This window comes from Leucoraja erinacea, chromosome 11 (assembly GCF_028641065.1).
Source record: "Leucoraja erinacea ecotype New England chromosome 11, Leri_hhj_1, whole genome shotgun sequence".
Taxonomy (NCBI): Eukaryota; Metazoa; Chordata; class Chondrichthyes; order Rajiformes; family Rajidae; genus Leucoraja; species Leucoraja erinaceus.
In genome coordinates, this window is record NC_073387.1 from 14479051 (window position 1) to 14495975 (window position 16925).

At 47.4% G+C, this 16925-nt stretch overlaps 1 protein-coding gene across 2 annotated transcripts in view; it reads left to right on the forward strand.

Annotated features, from left to right (window-relative positions):
- The window catches only part of kif3a (kinesin family member 3A), a 90019-nt gene that overhangs the window by 29120 nt on the left and 43974 nt on the right, over nt 1-16925 (forward strand). For both annotated transcript variants that reach the window (XM_055642694.1, XM_055642695.1), the window contains exon 2: nt 5678-5960. In XM_055642694.1, coding sequence (XP_055498669.1) covers nt 5678-5960 — 283 coding nt within the window. The remainder of the gene's footprint in view (nt 1-5677; nt 5961-16925) is intronic.

Genomic DNA, 16925 nt, shown 5'->3' on the forward strand with positions numbered 1-16925 from the left:
TCCCACATAATTTATCCATAACAAAATATACAGGTTGCAAGGAAATTTCTAAAGGCATTTTATGATAATAGCTGTTAAAACTGACCATACCCATCTGACAGGTTAAACCAATCAATCAATCAATCGACCTTTATTGTCATCTTGCAAAGCAACAGTTGTACAGTGCAAAATGAGAAGACGTTTCCCCAGGGAATACCAAAGCATCGCACATAAAACTTAAACATTTCACACATAAATAAAAACAATAAAAACAATCCTAAACAATCCAGTCCCTGATAAAAACAATACGAATAGTTAAAAAGTGCAGGTAAAAAAAACAGCAACATTAAAATACAAGTAAAAACAGTCATAAATTGTCCAGGGCAGCTGACTTAAGTGGCCAGTGCGAGAGTTGTTATTAAATTGCTTAACATTACACTAACTGACAAGAGATGGCCAAAGGACAAAACTGCAGCAAATATTATTTTGGTAATATGTTTAAAGGTGTCAAAACGCCACATTATCGAACATTCAGATTAGTTGTATGCGCTGTGAACAGCAATGAAGAAATCCCGTTTGTGCACACCGGATTTAATTTTTTTTTAATTGATAATTGCTGTTTCGCTCATTCCCATTTCAAAATTAACGTTAAAATTTCAACTGAAATATCTACTGACCAAATTTGTGATGTATATGACCAACTGTAGAAGTAAATCCTGGATAAATCCAACGTATAGTTGTGAATGTTGCTCATTAAATAACTACAGTACTGATACTCCATATTAAGAGAATTGATTTGCCGTAAAAATAAATTCAGTAATAACGTGTCATGGGTAGCAGTGACAATCGAACACTACGGTTTTAATGTTTCACGTGTTCACAATTTAATTAATCCATCATTATGGATTAAAACAAATAATAACATTGGGAATTAAAACACATTTTATTGGATTCCGTTATCAAACATAGTCAATGTTCTGAAGACATTTCCAGCAGAGTAGGGTCGGGGGGGGGGGGGGGGGGGGGGGGGGGGGGGGAGGGGGGGGGGGTTCGAATCAGTGCGGGATGGTTAGATGGCTTTTAGAAGGCAATCGGTGCGGATTGGATGGATTGAGGCAGGGTAATTAGTGCATGTTGGAGAATGCAAAATTGAGAGGGGAGAGCGTGGGGGATGTCAGAGGGGTTGAATGGGGGGCTCAGTACGGGATGGACGGGGGGGGGGGGGGGGGTCAGTACAGGATGAATGGGGGGATCAGTACAGAATGAATAGGGGGATCAGTACAGGATGAACGGGGGTAGACAAAAATGCTGAAGAAGCTCAGCAGGTGAGGAACAAAGGAAATAGGCAACGTTTCGGGTCAAGACCTTTCTTCAGACTGATCCCCCCCCATTCTTCTTGAAGGGGGGGGGGGATCAGCGCAGGATGAATGGGTGGATCAGTACAGGATGAATGGGGGGGAGGGGTCAGTACAGTGTGGATCGAAGGGCCTGTGCAGGATGAATGGTTGGGATCACTACAGGATGAATGGGAGATAACTACAGGATGATTGGCGGGATCGCTACAGGATGAATGGGGGGGTTCGCTACAGGATGAATGGGGGAATCAGTGCAGGATGAATAGGAAATCTGCAGGATGAATGAGTGATCTGCAGGATGAATGGGGGATCAGTACAGGATGAATGAGAGGATCAGTACAGGATGAATGGGGGGTTCAGTAAAAGATGAATAGGGAGATCACTACAGGATGGATGGGGGGATCAGTACAGGATGAATGAGAGTATCAGTACAGGATGAATTGGGGGTTCCAATACAGGATGAATGGGGGGATCCATAAAAGATGAACGGGGAGATCACTACAGGATGGATGGGGAGATCAGTGCCGGGTAAATGGAGGGTGGCTCAGTAGGGGATGAATAGGGGGATCAGTACAGGATGGATGGAGGAGAAGTGCAGGATGATTGGGAAAGGGGGTCAGTACAGGATGAATTGGGGGACCAGTGTAGGATGGATGGGGAGAGGCAGGAGAATCAATGCGAGTTGGATAGGGTGATCAGCGCAGGATGAATAGATTGGGGGGGGCGGTAGATGGGGAGGGGAGCACAGTTGATGTCAGTGAGGACTGAATAGAGGCGGGAATGGGGATCAGTGCGGGATGGAGAGGAGGGGTCTCAAGATAAGGGGGGTGGAGGTGGGTGTACAAGAGAGAGAGAGAGAGAGTAAGAGAGAGGGGAGGTGGGGAGGAAGGAAATCAGCACTCGTCAGACAACATCGCCCCGCTTCCTTGGCCGACCCTGTCCACCGCCAGGCACCGCCACCAAAGGGGGAGGCGGTTTGGATCACCTCGCTACCGCCTCCCGTCCTCCACCAGCCAACAGCAAGGTGCGGGGCCGAGCAGTGCAGCTGCCTCAGACGACGAACGGAGGCCTCCTTCTCCATCCCTCCTCCCGGCCTCGGCGTATGGGCGGGTTTGTTTTGAAAGCGGATATGGCGGAGTGACAAGCCGCGGCCGCTATCAGGGCGGGCGGGGTGCGGGAGGAGAAGGACCCGCTGCCGCTGTGTGGGGCTCGTCATTCGCTCCGACCGTCCGTCACGCCGCACCCAGTATCTTTACCCCGCACTACAGCTTGTTACCAAAGATACTAGAGGAACTCCTCTAGTATCTTTGCTTGTTACCGCCGCCGACGCGAAACGTCACGTTCCTTCGCTCTAGAGATGCTGCCTGACCCGCTGAGTTACTGCAGTTTTTTGTGTCTATCTTCGGTATAAACCAGTATCTGCAATGCTAAGCCGGGCAAAATGACTAGGCGCTTAGGTTGCCTGGCGGCACTTTGGGTGGTCATTGGCACCCGCGCAACCGCTAAATTCGAGCCCTGTTTTAGGGAAGATAGATAAATGTATGGGTGCCTTTCATTTCGACAAATGTCCCGAAGTTCCTCATGGCTGATGAATTCTTGCTTTTAAATTTATATTTAAATTTATACATTTTGGGCATTGCTTGCAAGGCATCTATTTTTGATATTCTATAATTGTCCTTGAGATGGCAGTGGTGAATCAATTACTAAGCCACAATAATGCTTTTCGCTAGTGAGTTGCAGCACTTTGTCACAACAAACATGAGGAAGTATTTTCCATGTACTGATGGTGTTTGAGGGAGGGAAACTTGCTGGTGGCAGTGTTCCATTGTGTCTTGTTAACAGATGGCAGAGGTTAAGGCTTTGGAAAAAAACATAGTACATTTTACAGCTGCAGTTGCTTGTAGAATATTTAATGTGACAGTTATGTGGACCCCAACCACCACATGAAGTTGATAGTAGTGGATTTGACATTAGTAATCCATCTAGCCCTTTTGCTTCAACAGCCTTTTAAGAAAGGCAGAAGGGGAAGAGCAAGGGTGAAGAGGAAGCACAAGAAGAGGTCTCAATGGGTGAATGGAGATGATGTGATTGACTGTCCCAGTACACCAGAATACTGGAAGAGAGTGGCGCTGGGCTTTGACAAAAGATGGAACTTTCAGCACACATGTGGGGCAGTGGATGGCAAGCATGCTATTCTTGTCCCTGTACCCCTCATTTTCCTTTTCGTACAGGATGGCATTCTGCTGGAACCATTCCTCAAGGTCCCCCTCCTGCTGCCTGGTGAAGATGTAGGGCATAACCTTCCTCCAGCCCTCCATCACCACCAATGGGGCATCTGCCTCTGATGTCTCAGACACGGGAGAATAGGCTGCTTTGCTGCCTTCAAATGAGGCAGTGAAGGATGGGGTGGTGGTGGGGACATACAGTGGCTTGCAAAAGTATTCATACCCCTTAAACTTTTCCACATTTTGTCACGTTCCAACCACAAACGTAAATGTATTTTATTGGGATTTTATGTGATAGACCATCACAAAGTGGCGCATAATTGTGAAGTGGAAGGAAAATGATACATGGTTTTCAAATCTTTTTTACAAATAAAAAAGTGAAAAGTGTGGCGTGCAAAAGTATTCAGCCCCCTTTACTCTGATACCTCTAAATAAAATCCAGTGCAACCAATTGCCTTCAGAAGTCACCTAATTAGTAAATAGAGTCCACTTGTGTGTAATCTAATCTCAGTATAAATACAGCTGTTCTCTGAAGGCCACAGCGGTTTATTAGAGAACATTAGTGAACAAACAGCATCATGAAACCCAAGGAACACACCAGACAGGTCAGGGATAAAGTTGTGGAGAAGTTTAAAGCAGGGGTTAACTTATAAAAAAATATCCCAAGCTTTGAACATCTCACGGAGCACTGTTCAATCCATCATCCAAAAATGGAAAGAGTATGGCACAACTGCAAACCTACCAAGACATGGCCGTCCACCTAAACTGACAGGCCGTGCAAGGAGAGCATTGATCAGAGAAGCAGCCAAGAGGCCCAGGGCAATGTTCATAACGCTGGGGTGTAAGCTACCCAATATGAGGTGCTGTTCCTCCAATTTGCGCTGGGCTTCACTCTGACAACGGAGGAGGCCCAGGACAGAAAGGGCAGTGTGGGAATAGAAAGGGGAGTTAAAACGTTGAAGAACTGGGAGATCAAGTAGGTTTAGGCGGACTGAGCAGAGGTGTTCAGCGAAACGATTGGTGAGCCTGCTCTTGGTCTCGCCGATATACAGGAGTCCACACCTATAACAGCGGATAGTTTGGAGGAGGTGCAAGTGAACCTCTGCCTCACCTGAAAAGACTGTTGAGGTCCTTGGACGGAGTCGAGAGGGGGAGGTATAGGGACAGGTGTTGCATCTCCTGCGGTTACAGGAGAAAGTACCTGGGGAGGGGTGGTTTGGGTGGGAATAGATGAGTTGACCAGGGAGTTGCGGAGGGAACGCTCTGCAGAAAGCAAGGGGTGGAGATGAGAAGATGTGGCTACTAGTGGGATCCCATTAGAGATGGCGAAAATGATGGAAGATTATATACTGTATGCGACGGCTGATGGGGTGGAAGGTGAGGACAAGGGAGACTCTGTCCATGTTACGAATGGATGGAGAGGGAGCAAGAGTGGACCTGCGGGATATCGAGGAGACCCCAGTGAGATACTCTTAAAATAATGACTATCCATATTTGAAAAACCCGCCAAGGAGCTTGCGCTGCTGCGCATGCGCAGTACAGCAAAGGCAGAATTTCAGCTGCCTTCAGCCCCGCTTGTCACTGATGGCTTGAAGCAGCCCCGATGGCACGTGGGTTGCACAGACCTTCGCATGTTGCAAGTGCTGCGGATGAAAGGCACTGAGAATTATGTCTACCTAAGAGATCGATCACTTAGATAGGCATAATTCTCCCATGCCTTTACTATTTATATTTAACAATTACCATTTCATAATTTTAATCAGGGTAGGCAGTGCCTGGTGTAGTTTCCTTTCATTTATTTAACAATTGTGAAATTTCACTGTTAATGTTCTGTAACCTTTCATCCAGTCCACCTTGTGCAAGTAATATTTAGTATGTTTGATATTAGTAAATTATTTATCTTTAATACTAAATAAATTTATTTGATGCAGTTGCATGCTACTGTTTTGATACTGTTACTCAACTCAAGTTTTGAATTGCATATAAAATTGAAGCATGGAAAATAAAATGTTGGTCAAGTATTTGAAAGGCATTTTATTTCATGATGAAGGGGAAATGTTGAATTGATATTTAATTTTTAGCTTTATTAGTGATTAATCATTTTTGTTTGTTTTCTAGAGTAATAAATTAGAGAGGAGTGACCGCATTGAAGCCAGTGACAATGTGAAAGTTGTGGTACGCTGTCGGCCAATGAATGAAAAAGAAAGAAATATGGGACACAGACAAGTGGTGAATGTGGATGAGATACGAGGAACAATCACGGTCTATAAGACAGATGCCGCCAATGAGCCACCAAAAACATTTACTTTTGATACAGTTTTCGGACCAGAGAGCAAGCAAGTAGATGTGTACAATCTCACAGCAAGACCTATTGTCGATTCTGTTCTGGAAGGATATAATGGTAAATCTTAAGTTTATAACTACTTTCATTTATGAATTTTCTTAAAACTATTTAAATGTTACTGTTATTTCTTGATTTCAAAGCTAGGAAGTCACTCATTCAGATAAAATTCAGTGAAATGCAGAAAAATATTTTCACAAGTTGAATGCAAAATATTTTCATCGCCAGATTTTTGTACAAAAAAAAAGCAAATTCACAGTCTTTCTATTTATTCATATCCTTGCAAACCTGCAACACCGGATGGATCTAGCAAAGTATAATGAAAATTGATACATTCCATGGCTCATTGCTTTTAATAGGAGTGGTGTGGGAAAGGTTTGGGAAGTGGGAAAAATACACTTTTTGAACGATGAAGCTTTTGCATGCCATTTTTATTTTATACGAGACCAAGTGGAACCCGTTGGGTCCCGTTTCCCCAACGCAATATTCCACCACTCATCCGTTCCCCCAACGCAACCCGTTCCCCCAACGCAATATTCCACCACTCACCCATAGCACCCAACTGCGCAGGCGAGCTTATTTCCCCTCATCCCACAGCACTCCCTCCCCCTCCTCTTCACCCTCCCTCTTCTTTCCCCTCTCCTTCTCCCCTCGCCCACTCCCTCCCTCACCTCTCCCTCCCTCTCCTTTCCCCTACTCTCAGTCACTCCCTCCCTAACCTGTATCTCCCTGTTCCCCCCACTCCTCACCTCCCCTATCCCACTCCCCCACTAAACACAATGTTTAAATAACATTTCTCCTCCTCCCCTCCCCCACTCCCTCCCTCTCATTACAACAATGTAACAAATCTCTCATTGCACTGGGAGTCCTGTCATTTGTTAACATTATAACAGGTAGGGCAAGTTTTAAAGTGAAAATTTTTATTTTTTTAATGTGAAAAGTGAATTTTTAAAAGTTTAAAATGTGAATAACGTAAAATATAACATCAATCTGAATGGAACGCTGCTGTTTTTGAAGATTTTTTTTATTTTGTGTAAATGATATTCCATTGTGATGTCATTGTGGGGTGGATCACTGCTGATGGCAGTTTATGTAAATGAGATCCCATTGTTCAAACAATTTTTGTCAATGGATTTTGTAGTTTAAAATGTGAATAACTTATAAAATATACCATAAATCTGAACGAAACTTGATACACCGCACCCCAAGCCAATGGTGAATAAGGTGGGTCAACATTTGTAGCGCTATCATGCACCGTTTTGGTGTAATTTCAGGATCATCCGGACGGACAGACAGACATGGAAACAAACAAGATGAGAGTTTTAATAATATACTAGACCAAGTGGGACCCGTTGGGTCCCGTCCCTTCAACGCTCAGTTGCGGGGGAGGCAGCCTGCGTCGTCACACACACACTAACCCCCCCCCACACAAAAGGGGGGGGGGGGTGAGAGGGGGGGTGAGAGAGGGGGGGGGGGGGGAACGGGGAGAGTGGGGGAAAAGGTGAGGAGTAGGGGAGAGGAGGGGGAAGGGAGTGGAGGGGGGAGCAGGAAGAGAGAGAGGGGGAAGGGGAGAGAAAGGAGGAGGGGGAAGGGGAGGGAGGAGGGGAGAGGAGGAGGGGGTAGAGGAGGAGGAGGGGAGCCGGGCTGCTGGGCTGCTGCGAGCGAGTAGCGGGCTTCTGCGGGCGAGAAGCGGGTTGCTACGAGCGGGCGACCTACAGCCATTGTGACATCATCAGCCAAAGCCAGCCGAATTTCTAAGTTATTTGAGATTTATTGAACATTTTGATTAATAATAATTTAATAAGTAATTTGATTAATAATGCATGAATTTTTCAGATTATGCGAATTTTGACCACGAGATAAATCTCTACAGAAATATGTAAATATTTTACCATTAGAGTGTCATTTTTTCGAGCAGGTGTGATTATACACCCACACACACATTCAAGATCAGAATTTTAATAGTTACATGATGTTCATTTTTCCCCAACGCAATATTTCATCACTCGCCCGTTACCCCAACGCAACCAGTTCCCTCAACGCAATATTCCACCACTCGCCCATAGCCCCCAACTTCCCTCATCCCCTAGCACTCCCTCCCCCTCCTCTTCACCCTCCCTCTTCTTTCCCATCTACTCCCCTCCCCCACTTCCTCCCTCACCTCTCCCTCTCTCTCCTTTCCGCTACCCTCAGTCTCTCCCTCCCTCCATAACCCCTCTCCCCTCCCTACCTCTCCCTCTATCTGTTTAAATAATATTAAACACCAATCCTCTCCTCGTCCCCTCCCCCACTCCCTCCCTCCCCTTACAACAATGTTACTAATCTCTCATTACACTTGGGAGCCCTGTCTGTGTTAACATTGTAACTGATTTTAAAAAAAAGCAATCTTTTATGTAAATGAGATTTGGGATCGCATTGTGACGTCATAAGCTGCAAACTGTCAGTGCATGCAAGTGAATTTTGTCAAAGTGGCGTTTTGTACAGTTTCAAAATGTGCCCCAAATGCAACCCCTTCCCCAATGCAATATTCCACCACTCACCCATAGCCCCCAACTGGGCAGGCATGGCTAATTTCCCCTCATATACCAGCCCTTTCCCCCCCCCCCCCCTCAGCCTCCCTCTCCTTTCCCCTTCCCTCAGTCATTCCTTCCATACCCCCTCTACCCCCCCTATCCCCTTGACGTCATTGTGAGATGGAAGCTGCTGTTTTTTAATATAAGCTAGACCAAGCGGCGTCACACACACACTAATCACCCCCCCACCCCACAGGGTGGGAGTGGGGGGAGTGGAGGGGAGGAGGGGAGAGGGGGTGGAGCGGGGAGAGGGGGGAGGGGGTCAGAGGGGGGAGGGGGGAGAGAGGGAGGGGGAAGGGTGGAGAGAGAGGGGTGGGGCGGAGGGAAGGGTGACTGGGGGAGAGTAGGGGAGAGGGGGAGGGAGGGAGATGGATGTGGAGGGGAGAGGGGTGAGGTGGTTGGAGTGCGAGGGGGGAGGGGGAGAGGAAGTGGGGAAGGGGGGAAGTGGGGAAGGGCAGAGGGAAGGAGGGGCATTGAAGGAAGGGGGGGGCAGAGAGGAAGAGTGGCCACAGAGGGAGGGGGGCAGAGAGGGAGGGGGGCAGCGAGGGGGGGGGGGGCAGAGAGGAAGGGGCCTCTCCTCCCCCCTCTTCCTCCCCCCTCCACCACTCCTCTCTCCACCACTCCTCTCTCTCTCTCCACCACCCCCTCTCTCACCCCCCTCTCCCTCTTTCTGTGCCCCAGGGACGGGGAGGGGGCAGCCTGCAGCGTCACACACGCACACTAACCAACCCCCCCCACACACACACTAACCAACCCCCACACACACACACACACGCTAACCACACCCTCATACACACACTAACCACCCCCCTTGATATTATATTAATATTATTCATTCGCTCCTTTTAACCCATCCCCTGTACTATCCACTCATGCATAACCACCGCAGGCGCGGCTAGAGAGGGAGAGGGAGGGGGGGGGGGGGGTAGAGAGAGAGAAAGAGGGGCAGAGAGAGAAAGCGAGGGGCAGAGAGGGAGAGAGAGAGAGAGGCAGTGATAGGGAGAGAGAGGGGCAGAGACCAAGACAGAGGGGCAGTGACAGACCGAGGACCCGAGGACCCGAGGAACGGGAGCTCAGCCTCTTCGGTACAGGGCCCGATTTGCTCTTTCTTTCTGCGTCTTTTGAATAACCGGGAGGTGGGGGGGGAGGGAAGGGTCGGGTCGGGGGGTGACGTCACTCACAGCACATGGAACACGGCGCGGAGCAGACCCATTGTGACATCATCAGTGAAAGGCAGTCATTTTAAATTGAAAGTTTTGTAATTTTTAAACATTTTCAGTAATAAGTCGAGAAATAAAGCATGAAATTTTCAGATAAGGAGTTTTGGACTCGACGGGAAAATGTCACCCGGAATATGTAAATATTTTATCGTTACCGCGTATATTTTTTGCCAAGATGTAATAACACACAAACACACACATACACATACAAGATCAGAGTTTGAGTTTTATAGATAGATAGATAGATATACCTACACTTAATTGGCTATAGTTTTGGCCGTAAAGATGTATTTTCTTTTAAGAGCACCACTAACATTTTTATTTGTATACTCTGATAATGTACAGTATTGAAATAGAATGGATGGAGCGGAATCATTTTTTTTTCTAGCTTTCTCATAGTACAGGTGCACAACCTTTTATCCGAAAGCCTTGGGACCAGACACTTTTCGTAATTCAGAATTTGTCGGTCTTCGGAATGGAAATTTTTTAGCGTAGATTTTAATGGCTGGCTCAGTGGTAGAGTGTTCGGCTCATATCCGCAAGGTCGCGAGTTTGCGCCTTGATCCCGGCAGTTACTCGGTCGCGAGTTTGAGTCTTCAATGTCGTTTTTTCTTGCAGAATAAATGTTTGTATGAAATGCAGTGTAGGAGAGGTGTACTGACTGTGTGGGCAGAACTTTGGAAGTGATTGCCCACCAGTCTAAAAAGCCGCTGTGTCTCCCTGTCCCTGGGATAGCAGGGGGCGATCAAACAGCACAATACCCCCCTCCCCCTCCAACTCCAGAGGAATCCGCTCCCCGATGGGCCGCTACGGCTACAAGTGGCAGTTTGCCCACAGCCCGAGCTGCGCCACCCCAAGAACACCTTGCACACCATCAGCTTCTGCCCCTACGTGTTCCTCTGGAGTTGGAGCGGGGCTGGGCTGGAGTTGCTGCTGGCTGTGGGTCTCTGGGATCTCCGTGCTTGCAGTGGGGCTGGGGGTCGCTGTCCCGTTGGTCCTGACGTCTCCGGCCACCCCCCTGGACTGGAGCTGAGACTGGGAACTGTACTGCCCTTGCCCCCTCCCTCTGCAACTGCAAACAACCCCAGTCTCCTGCAAGGGCGGTACAGTTCCCGGAGGATAGCAGGTGGCCGGAGACGTCAGGACCAACAGGAACCCGCTCCCCGATGGGCCCCTACGACGCTCCGAGCTGCGCCCCATCATCCGCAACCCAGGTTCCTCTGTAGTTGGAGCGGGGCTGGGCTGGGCTGCTGTTGGTTGTGGGTCTCTGGGTTCTCCGTGCTTGCGGTGGGCCTGGTGGTCGACGTCCAATTGGTCCTGACGTCTCTGGTGACTGCACTAGCCTGCTGCCATCGCCGACGTGAAGACAGTACAAAGCCCCCGCGCCGGTGCAATGAGCGGGGAGCGGGAGAGGGGAGGGATGGGGTCACACACATGGCCGGGGAGCGGAGGGGCTGTAGGTGGGGTGAAACTGAAGGGAGCGACAATCTGCTGCTGCCTGCACGCTGAGTTAAAAAGTTCCCACGCAAGACTCACGATACACTGTGTATCGTGTCTACCGTGGGAACTTTTTAACTCAGCGGGCAGGTAGCAGCATATTGTCAATTATTAACCCTCCCGCGCAATGTACCCTCACCTTCTCTTTTATGGATGGGGATTTAGTTCCCCTTTCTTCGAGGACCGACCGGAGGTTCCGCCGTCACCTCTGCGGGCGCCCTCGGTGAACATCCTGTCTCCCTGTCCCTGGAATAGTAGGGGGCGATCAAACAGCACAATACCCCCGTCCCCCTCCAACTCCAGAGGAATCCGCTCACCGATGGGCCACTGTGGCGACAAGTGGCAGTTCTCCCACAGCCCGAGCTGCGCGACCCCAAGAACAAGACGTACCCCTTGCACACTATCAGCTTCTGCCCATACGGGGAGCGTGTTCCTCTGGAGTTGGAACGGAGCTGGGCTGGAGTTGCTGATCTGGGATCTCCGTGCTTGCAGTGGGCCTGGGGGTCAGTGTTCCGTTGGTCCTGACGTCTCCGGTGACTGGCACTGTGCTGCTAGCATCGCGACGTGAAGACAGTACAAAGCCCCCGCGCCGGTGCAATGAGCGGGGAGCTGGAGAGGGGAGGGAAGGGGTCACACACATGGCCGGGAAGCAGAGGGGTGTAGGTGGGGTGAAACTGAAGGGAGCGACAATCTACTGCTGCCTGCACGCTGAGTTAAAAAGTTCCCACGCAAGACTCACGATACACTGTGTATCGTGAGTCTACCGTGGGAACTTTTTAACTCAGCTGGCAGGTAGCAGCATATTGTCAATTATTAACCCTCCCGCGCAATATACCCTCGCCTTCTCTTTTATGAATGGGGATTTAGTTCCCCTTTCTTCGAGGACCGACCGGAGGTTCCGCTGTCACCTCTGCGGGCCGCCCTCGGTGAACGTTTTCAAGGACCTTTCTTCAAGGACCGAAAAAATGTCGCTATTCGGAGGTTTTCGTTATTTGGATCTTCGGATAAAAGGTTGTGCACCTGTAGTGATATTTGCAATGTTATTTATAATAAATCTTGGTTTCAGATTTTATGTCCAGAATTTTCTTTAGTGATCTAGACATATATTCTGATTATGTACATGGATAACTATCAACATTGCATTAACCTTTTTTCTTGATGCTTTATCCCTTGACACTAAGAATTGAGACAATTAAGATTAAATCGCAAAAAGAAGTCCAATTTTTCTATGAAGTTATTGACCTACTTTTAAGATAATTGTTGGTAGATGTTAGGAGAATGGTTGCTGTAATAATTATTTCTACAGTAGTACGCAGATATTAATATGGATATTCGAATTCTAGCACTGTTTGTTGGTAATTTAGGCTGTAAATGTTGTTGATGCAGTATGGTGGTGCAGCCGTTGGTGCTGGTGCCTCACAACTCCTGCGACTGGATTTGATTCTGACCTGGAGTACTGTTTGTGCAATGTTTGTACAGTCTCTTCTTGACTGCATGGGTTTCTTCCAATTTCCTCCTTCCCAAAGACATGCTGATAAGTCAATTGGGTTAGTGAAAAGTACCCTTTATCTAAATTTATGTCGGAGAAGGTCAAATGGGAGTTGATGCGCATGTACGAGGGAGAATGAGTTCGGATTTTACAGGATGATGAAAGGTGGAATGGAACTAGTGGGATTTTTCTGGAAACCAGCATGACCCGTTGCGTGGCTCGTGGATTTTGCAGGGTGCATCAAAAAAGATTTTCCGCCATAATTAACAACAGACACCAGTGAGAATTCTTCCTCCTTTCATGCCTTAACTTCTATACCCCCCCATCCCCAATCTAACTTTTTCTCTTTCCAAGGAATGATTTCAAAGAAAAGAGAGCAGGAGCAAAAAGATGAAAATTGAAGTAATTGGGGAGGAGTAGCGTTGATAATAAGGCAGGAAAGGAGGAAGAATTGTCATTGATGTGACTGCATCCCAACAAAAACCTTCCGAGTGTTTCCTAACCAGAAGCGTTGGATGAACCATGAGATCCACATTCTTCTGAAGACTAGATTCTGGGCATTCAGGTCTGGAGATACAGAGGCCTATAAGAAGTCCAGATACGACCTTGGTAAGGCCATCAAAAAGGCCAAAAGAGGGACTGGAGGACGAGACGGATGTTCGGCAAGGGGCTTGAATGCAGTCACCTCCTGCAAGGCAAAATCAGGAGGCAGCTCAAATGTCAGCGAAGCATCACTCCCTGACGAGCTCAATGTGTTTTACGTATGCTTTGACAGGGAGAACACTGCTGTGCCTTCCCGAGCCCCCATTCGCCGTGATGGTATTTTGGTCACAGTCACAGAGGCTGACGTCAGAAGATCTTTCAGAGGGGTGAACCCGCGGAAAGCGCCTGGACCTGATGGTATACCCTGGCGTGTTTTAAAAAATCTGTGTGGACCAACTGGCTGGAGTTTTTACAGACATTTTCAACCTCTGATGTCTGAGATTCCCACCTACTTTAAAAGGGCATCAATAATACTGGTGCCCAAGAAGAGCAAGGTGACATGCCTCAATGTCTATCGACCAGTGGCACTAACGTCTGTGGTGATGAAGTGCTTTGAGAGGCTGATCATGGCGCAAATCAACTCGTACCTCGACAAAAACCTGGACCCATTGCAGTTCGCTTACCGCCACAACAGATCAACGGTGGATGCGATCTCACTGGCTCTCCACTCCGTTCTGGACCACTTGGACAACAAAAACTCATATGTCAGGCTGTTATTCATTGTCTACAGCTCAGCATTTAATACCATCATCCCCTCGAAGCTGGTTACCAAGCTCTCAGATCTGGGTTCTGCGCATCCCTCTACAATTGGATCCTCGACTTCCTCATTCACAGACCACAATCTGTCCGTATTGGTGGAAATGTGTCACCCTCGATAACAGTCAGCACGGGAGCACCTCAAGGCTGGGTGCTCAGCCCCTTGCTGTACTCACTATATACTCAAGATCGCATAGCCGGACATAGTGCGAACTCCATCATCGAGTTTGTCGATTACACCACTGTTGTGGGACGTATCAAGAGGAGTGAGATCGACCGATTGATCAAATGGTGCCAGCACAATAACCTGGCTCTCAACACCAACAAAACCAAGGAACTGATTGTGGACTTTGGAAGGGGTAGGATGGGGACCCACAGTCTCGTTTATATCAACGGGTTGTTGGTGGAAAAGGTCAAGAAATTCAAATTCCTGGGCGTGTATATTTCTAAAGATCTCTCCTGGTCCCAGAACACTGATGCAATCATATAGAAAGCACAACAGCACCTCTACTGCCTGAGAAGATTAAGGAGAGTTGGTAAGTCAAGGAGGACTCTCTCGAACTTCTACAGGTGCACAGTATATAGCTAGCTGACTGGTTGCATCGTGGCTTGGTACGGCAACCTGAGCGTCCAGGAGCAGAAAAGGCTGCAAAAAGTTGTAAACACTTCCCAGTCCATCAACAGCTCTGACCTCCCTACCATCGAGGGGATCTATCGCAGTCGCTGCCTCAAAATGGCTGCCAGCATCATCAAGGACCCACACCATCCAGGCCACATACTCATCTCTCCACGGCAGTCAGGTAGAAGGTACAGGAGCCTGAAATATGCAACATCCAGGCTCAGGAACAGCTTCTTCCCCACAGCCATCAGACTATTAAACTTCAAACAAACCCTGAACTATTACAGCCAATTGCACTTTATCTGACAATAAACCCTTGAATCATGAATCTTGCTAATATGGGAGTAAATCTTTTTGATAGTCTAGCTGCATTGGGCCATGCTGGCTTCCAGGGTAGCAATCACATTACTTCCATTCTTTGCAGACCTATGTTGGTTTCCAGTTTCCCATTTTCTCAAACTTTAAGTGCTTTACCTAAACCTTCCTGCTTTTCTAGCTCCTTCTATTGCTCCAATCTGATCAGCAAGACTTTATTGAATGCAGTGACTTTTAACGTAAATAGCAAGCTCCCTTCACCTCATTATAGTTAAACTCTCCATAGATGCTGCTGCACCCGCTGAGTTTCTCCAGCTTTTTTGTGTACCTTAGAAAAAACACTACCCTGTATCGCTGTGATTTTTGGCCATCTTACTCAGTCCTCCTCCTCTGAGCCAGCCCCAAGGATTTTTCCCATCGATTTAAAAAAAAAAGGTATGTTTAAAAAACCTTGGATTTGTACAGAGAATGAAATATGTTAACATAACTTTTGTACCAATGCATTGTACTCACTTCTAATAAATAAACCCCCCCCCAAAAAACCTTGACATTAGCTGATTGGTCCTCTCGCCTGTCAATCACTGTGAAGAAGGTAACGCCCCTTCCAGGGGGGGGGGGGGGGGGGGGGGGGGGGGGGGGGGGACTATAAAACTCCGGATGCCCGGACATGAGTCAGTCACTCTTCAAGATCGCGAGGGAGAGGCCACAACTATCATTCTAAGCTGTGAATCAACTAAACTGTGCGTCTGCAATGTGCTTGCAATAAATGATTTGTTAGCCCTTAATGACAATGCCATGAGTTGTTTGGCCTGCTGCCCTGCCTGTGCTTGAACGTGCAATGCTTAATTGGAAATGAAATGAAATGAAATGACAATGCCATGAGTTGTTTGGCCTGCTGCCCTGCCTGTGTTTGAAACTGCAATGCTTTATTAGGTCCGACTGTGTTTGGAAGGAATAAATGCTTTATTAGATCCAACTGTGTTTGGAAGGATTAAATGTTTTATAGGTCCGACTGTGTTTGGAAGGAATAAATGCTTTATTAGGTCCGACTGTGTTTGCAAGGGATAAATGCTTTATTAGGTCTGACTGTGTTTAGTCCAAAAGTTCAGTTCATTCCGCTTAGTGGACAGGTCATGCTGATTGCGTAATTTCTGGTGAGTGCAGGGGTCGCGCTGATTTGCGTAATTTCTGTTAAGTCCAGAGGTCACGCTGATTGCGGAAGTGCCACTGACTGCGGAAGGCCCACAGTGGAGAGGCCGCGCTCATCCGTGAGTAGATTCGAGAAAGTTTACTGTCAAGTGTGTGTGTGAGGTGGAGGGTGTGTGTGTGGTGTGTGTGTGTCTGTGAGTGTGTGTGTGTGTGTGTATATATTGTAATTGGTGGAGAGGTGAAATATTGCGTTGGGGTACTAGCCGTCCCGTGTGAAGCTGGGACCCAACGGGTCCCACTTAGTCTAGTATCAGTTAAAGCTGTGGGGAAAAATTGTGTTTGTGAATGCTCATATGTTCTTATGTTGTAGGTCCAGAATCGGGCTATTCAGCCCATCAAGTCTGCTCCGCCATTCAATCACGGCTGATCTATCTTTCCTTCTCAACCCCATTCTCCTGATTTCTCCGCCGAACCCCTGACCAATAATATATCAATCTCCAACTTAAAAATATCAATTGATTTGGTCTCCACAGCCTTCTGTTACAATTATGTCTCTGGCATTGAAATATTAAAAATTAATCACTTAGGAAACATTTCAATTATTAAATTAAAATATTCAATAATTAAATACGTACAGGTTATTTAAAAAAATGGAAAGAAAATTATTTTTATTTTCCTCCCTCAACCTGATCCTACATTGAAATAAATTGAATTACTGAACTTGTGCCCGAGTGCAAATTACCCCAATGGAACTGCTCAAAAGCAACAGGAAACGGGTCGTAATCTAGCCTTTGAGTACAGTAAGAGTAATCACGGCAAGAACCTCTGGGGAAATTTGGGAGTTTGTAGTTGTATGTACTTCAG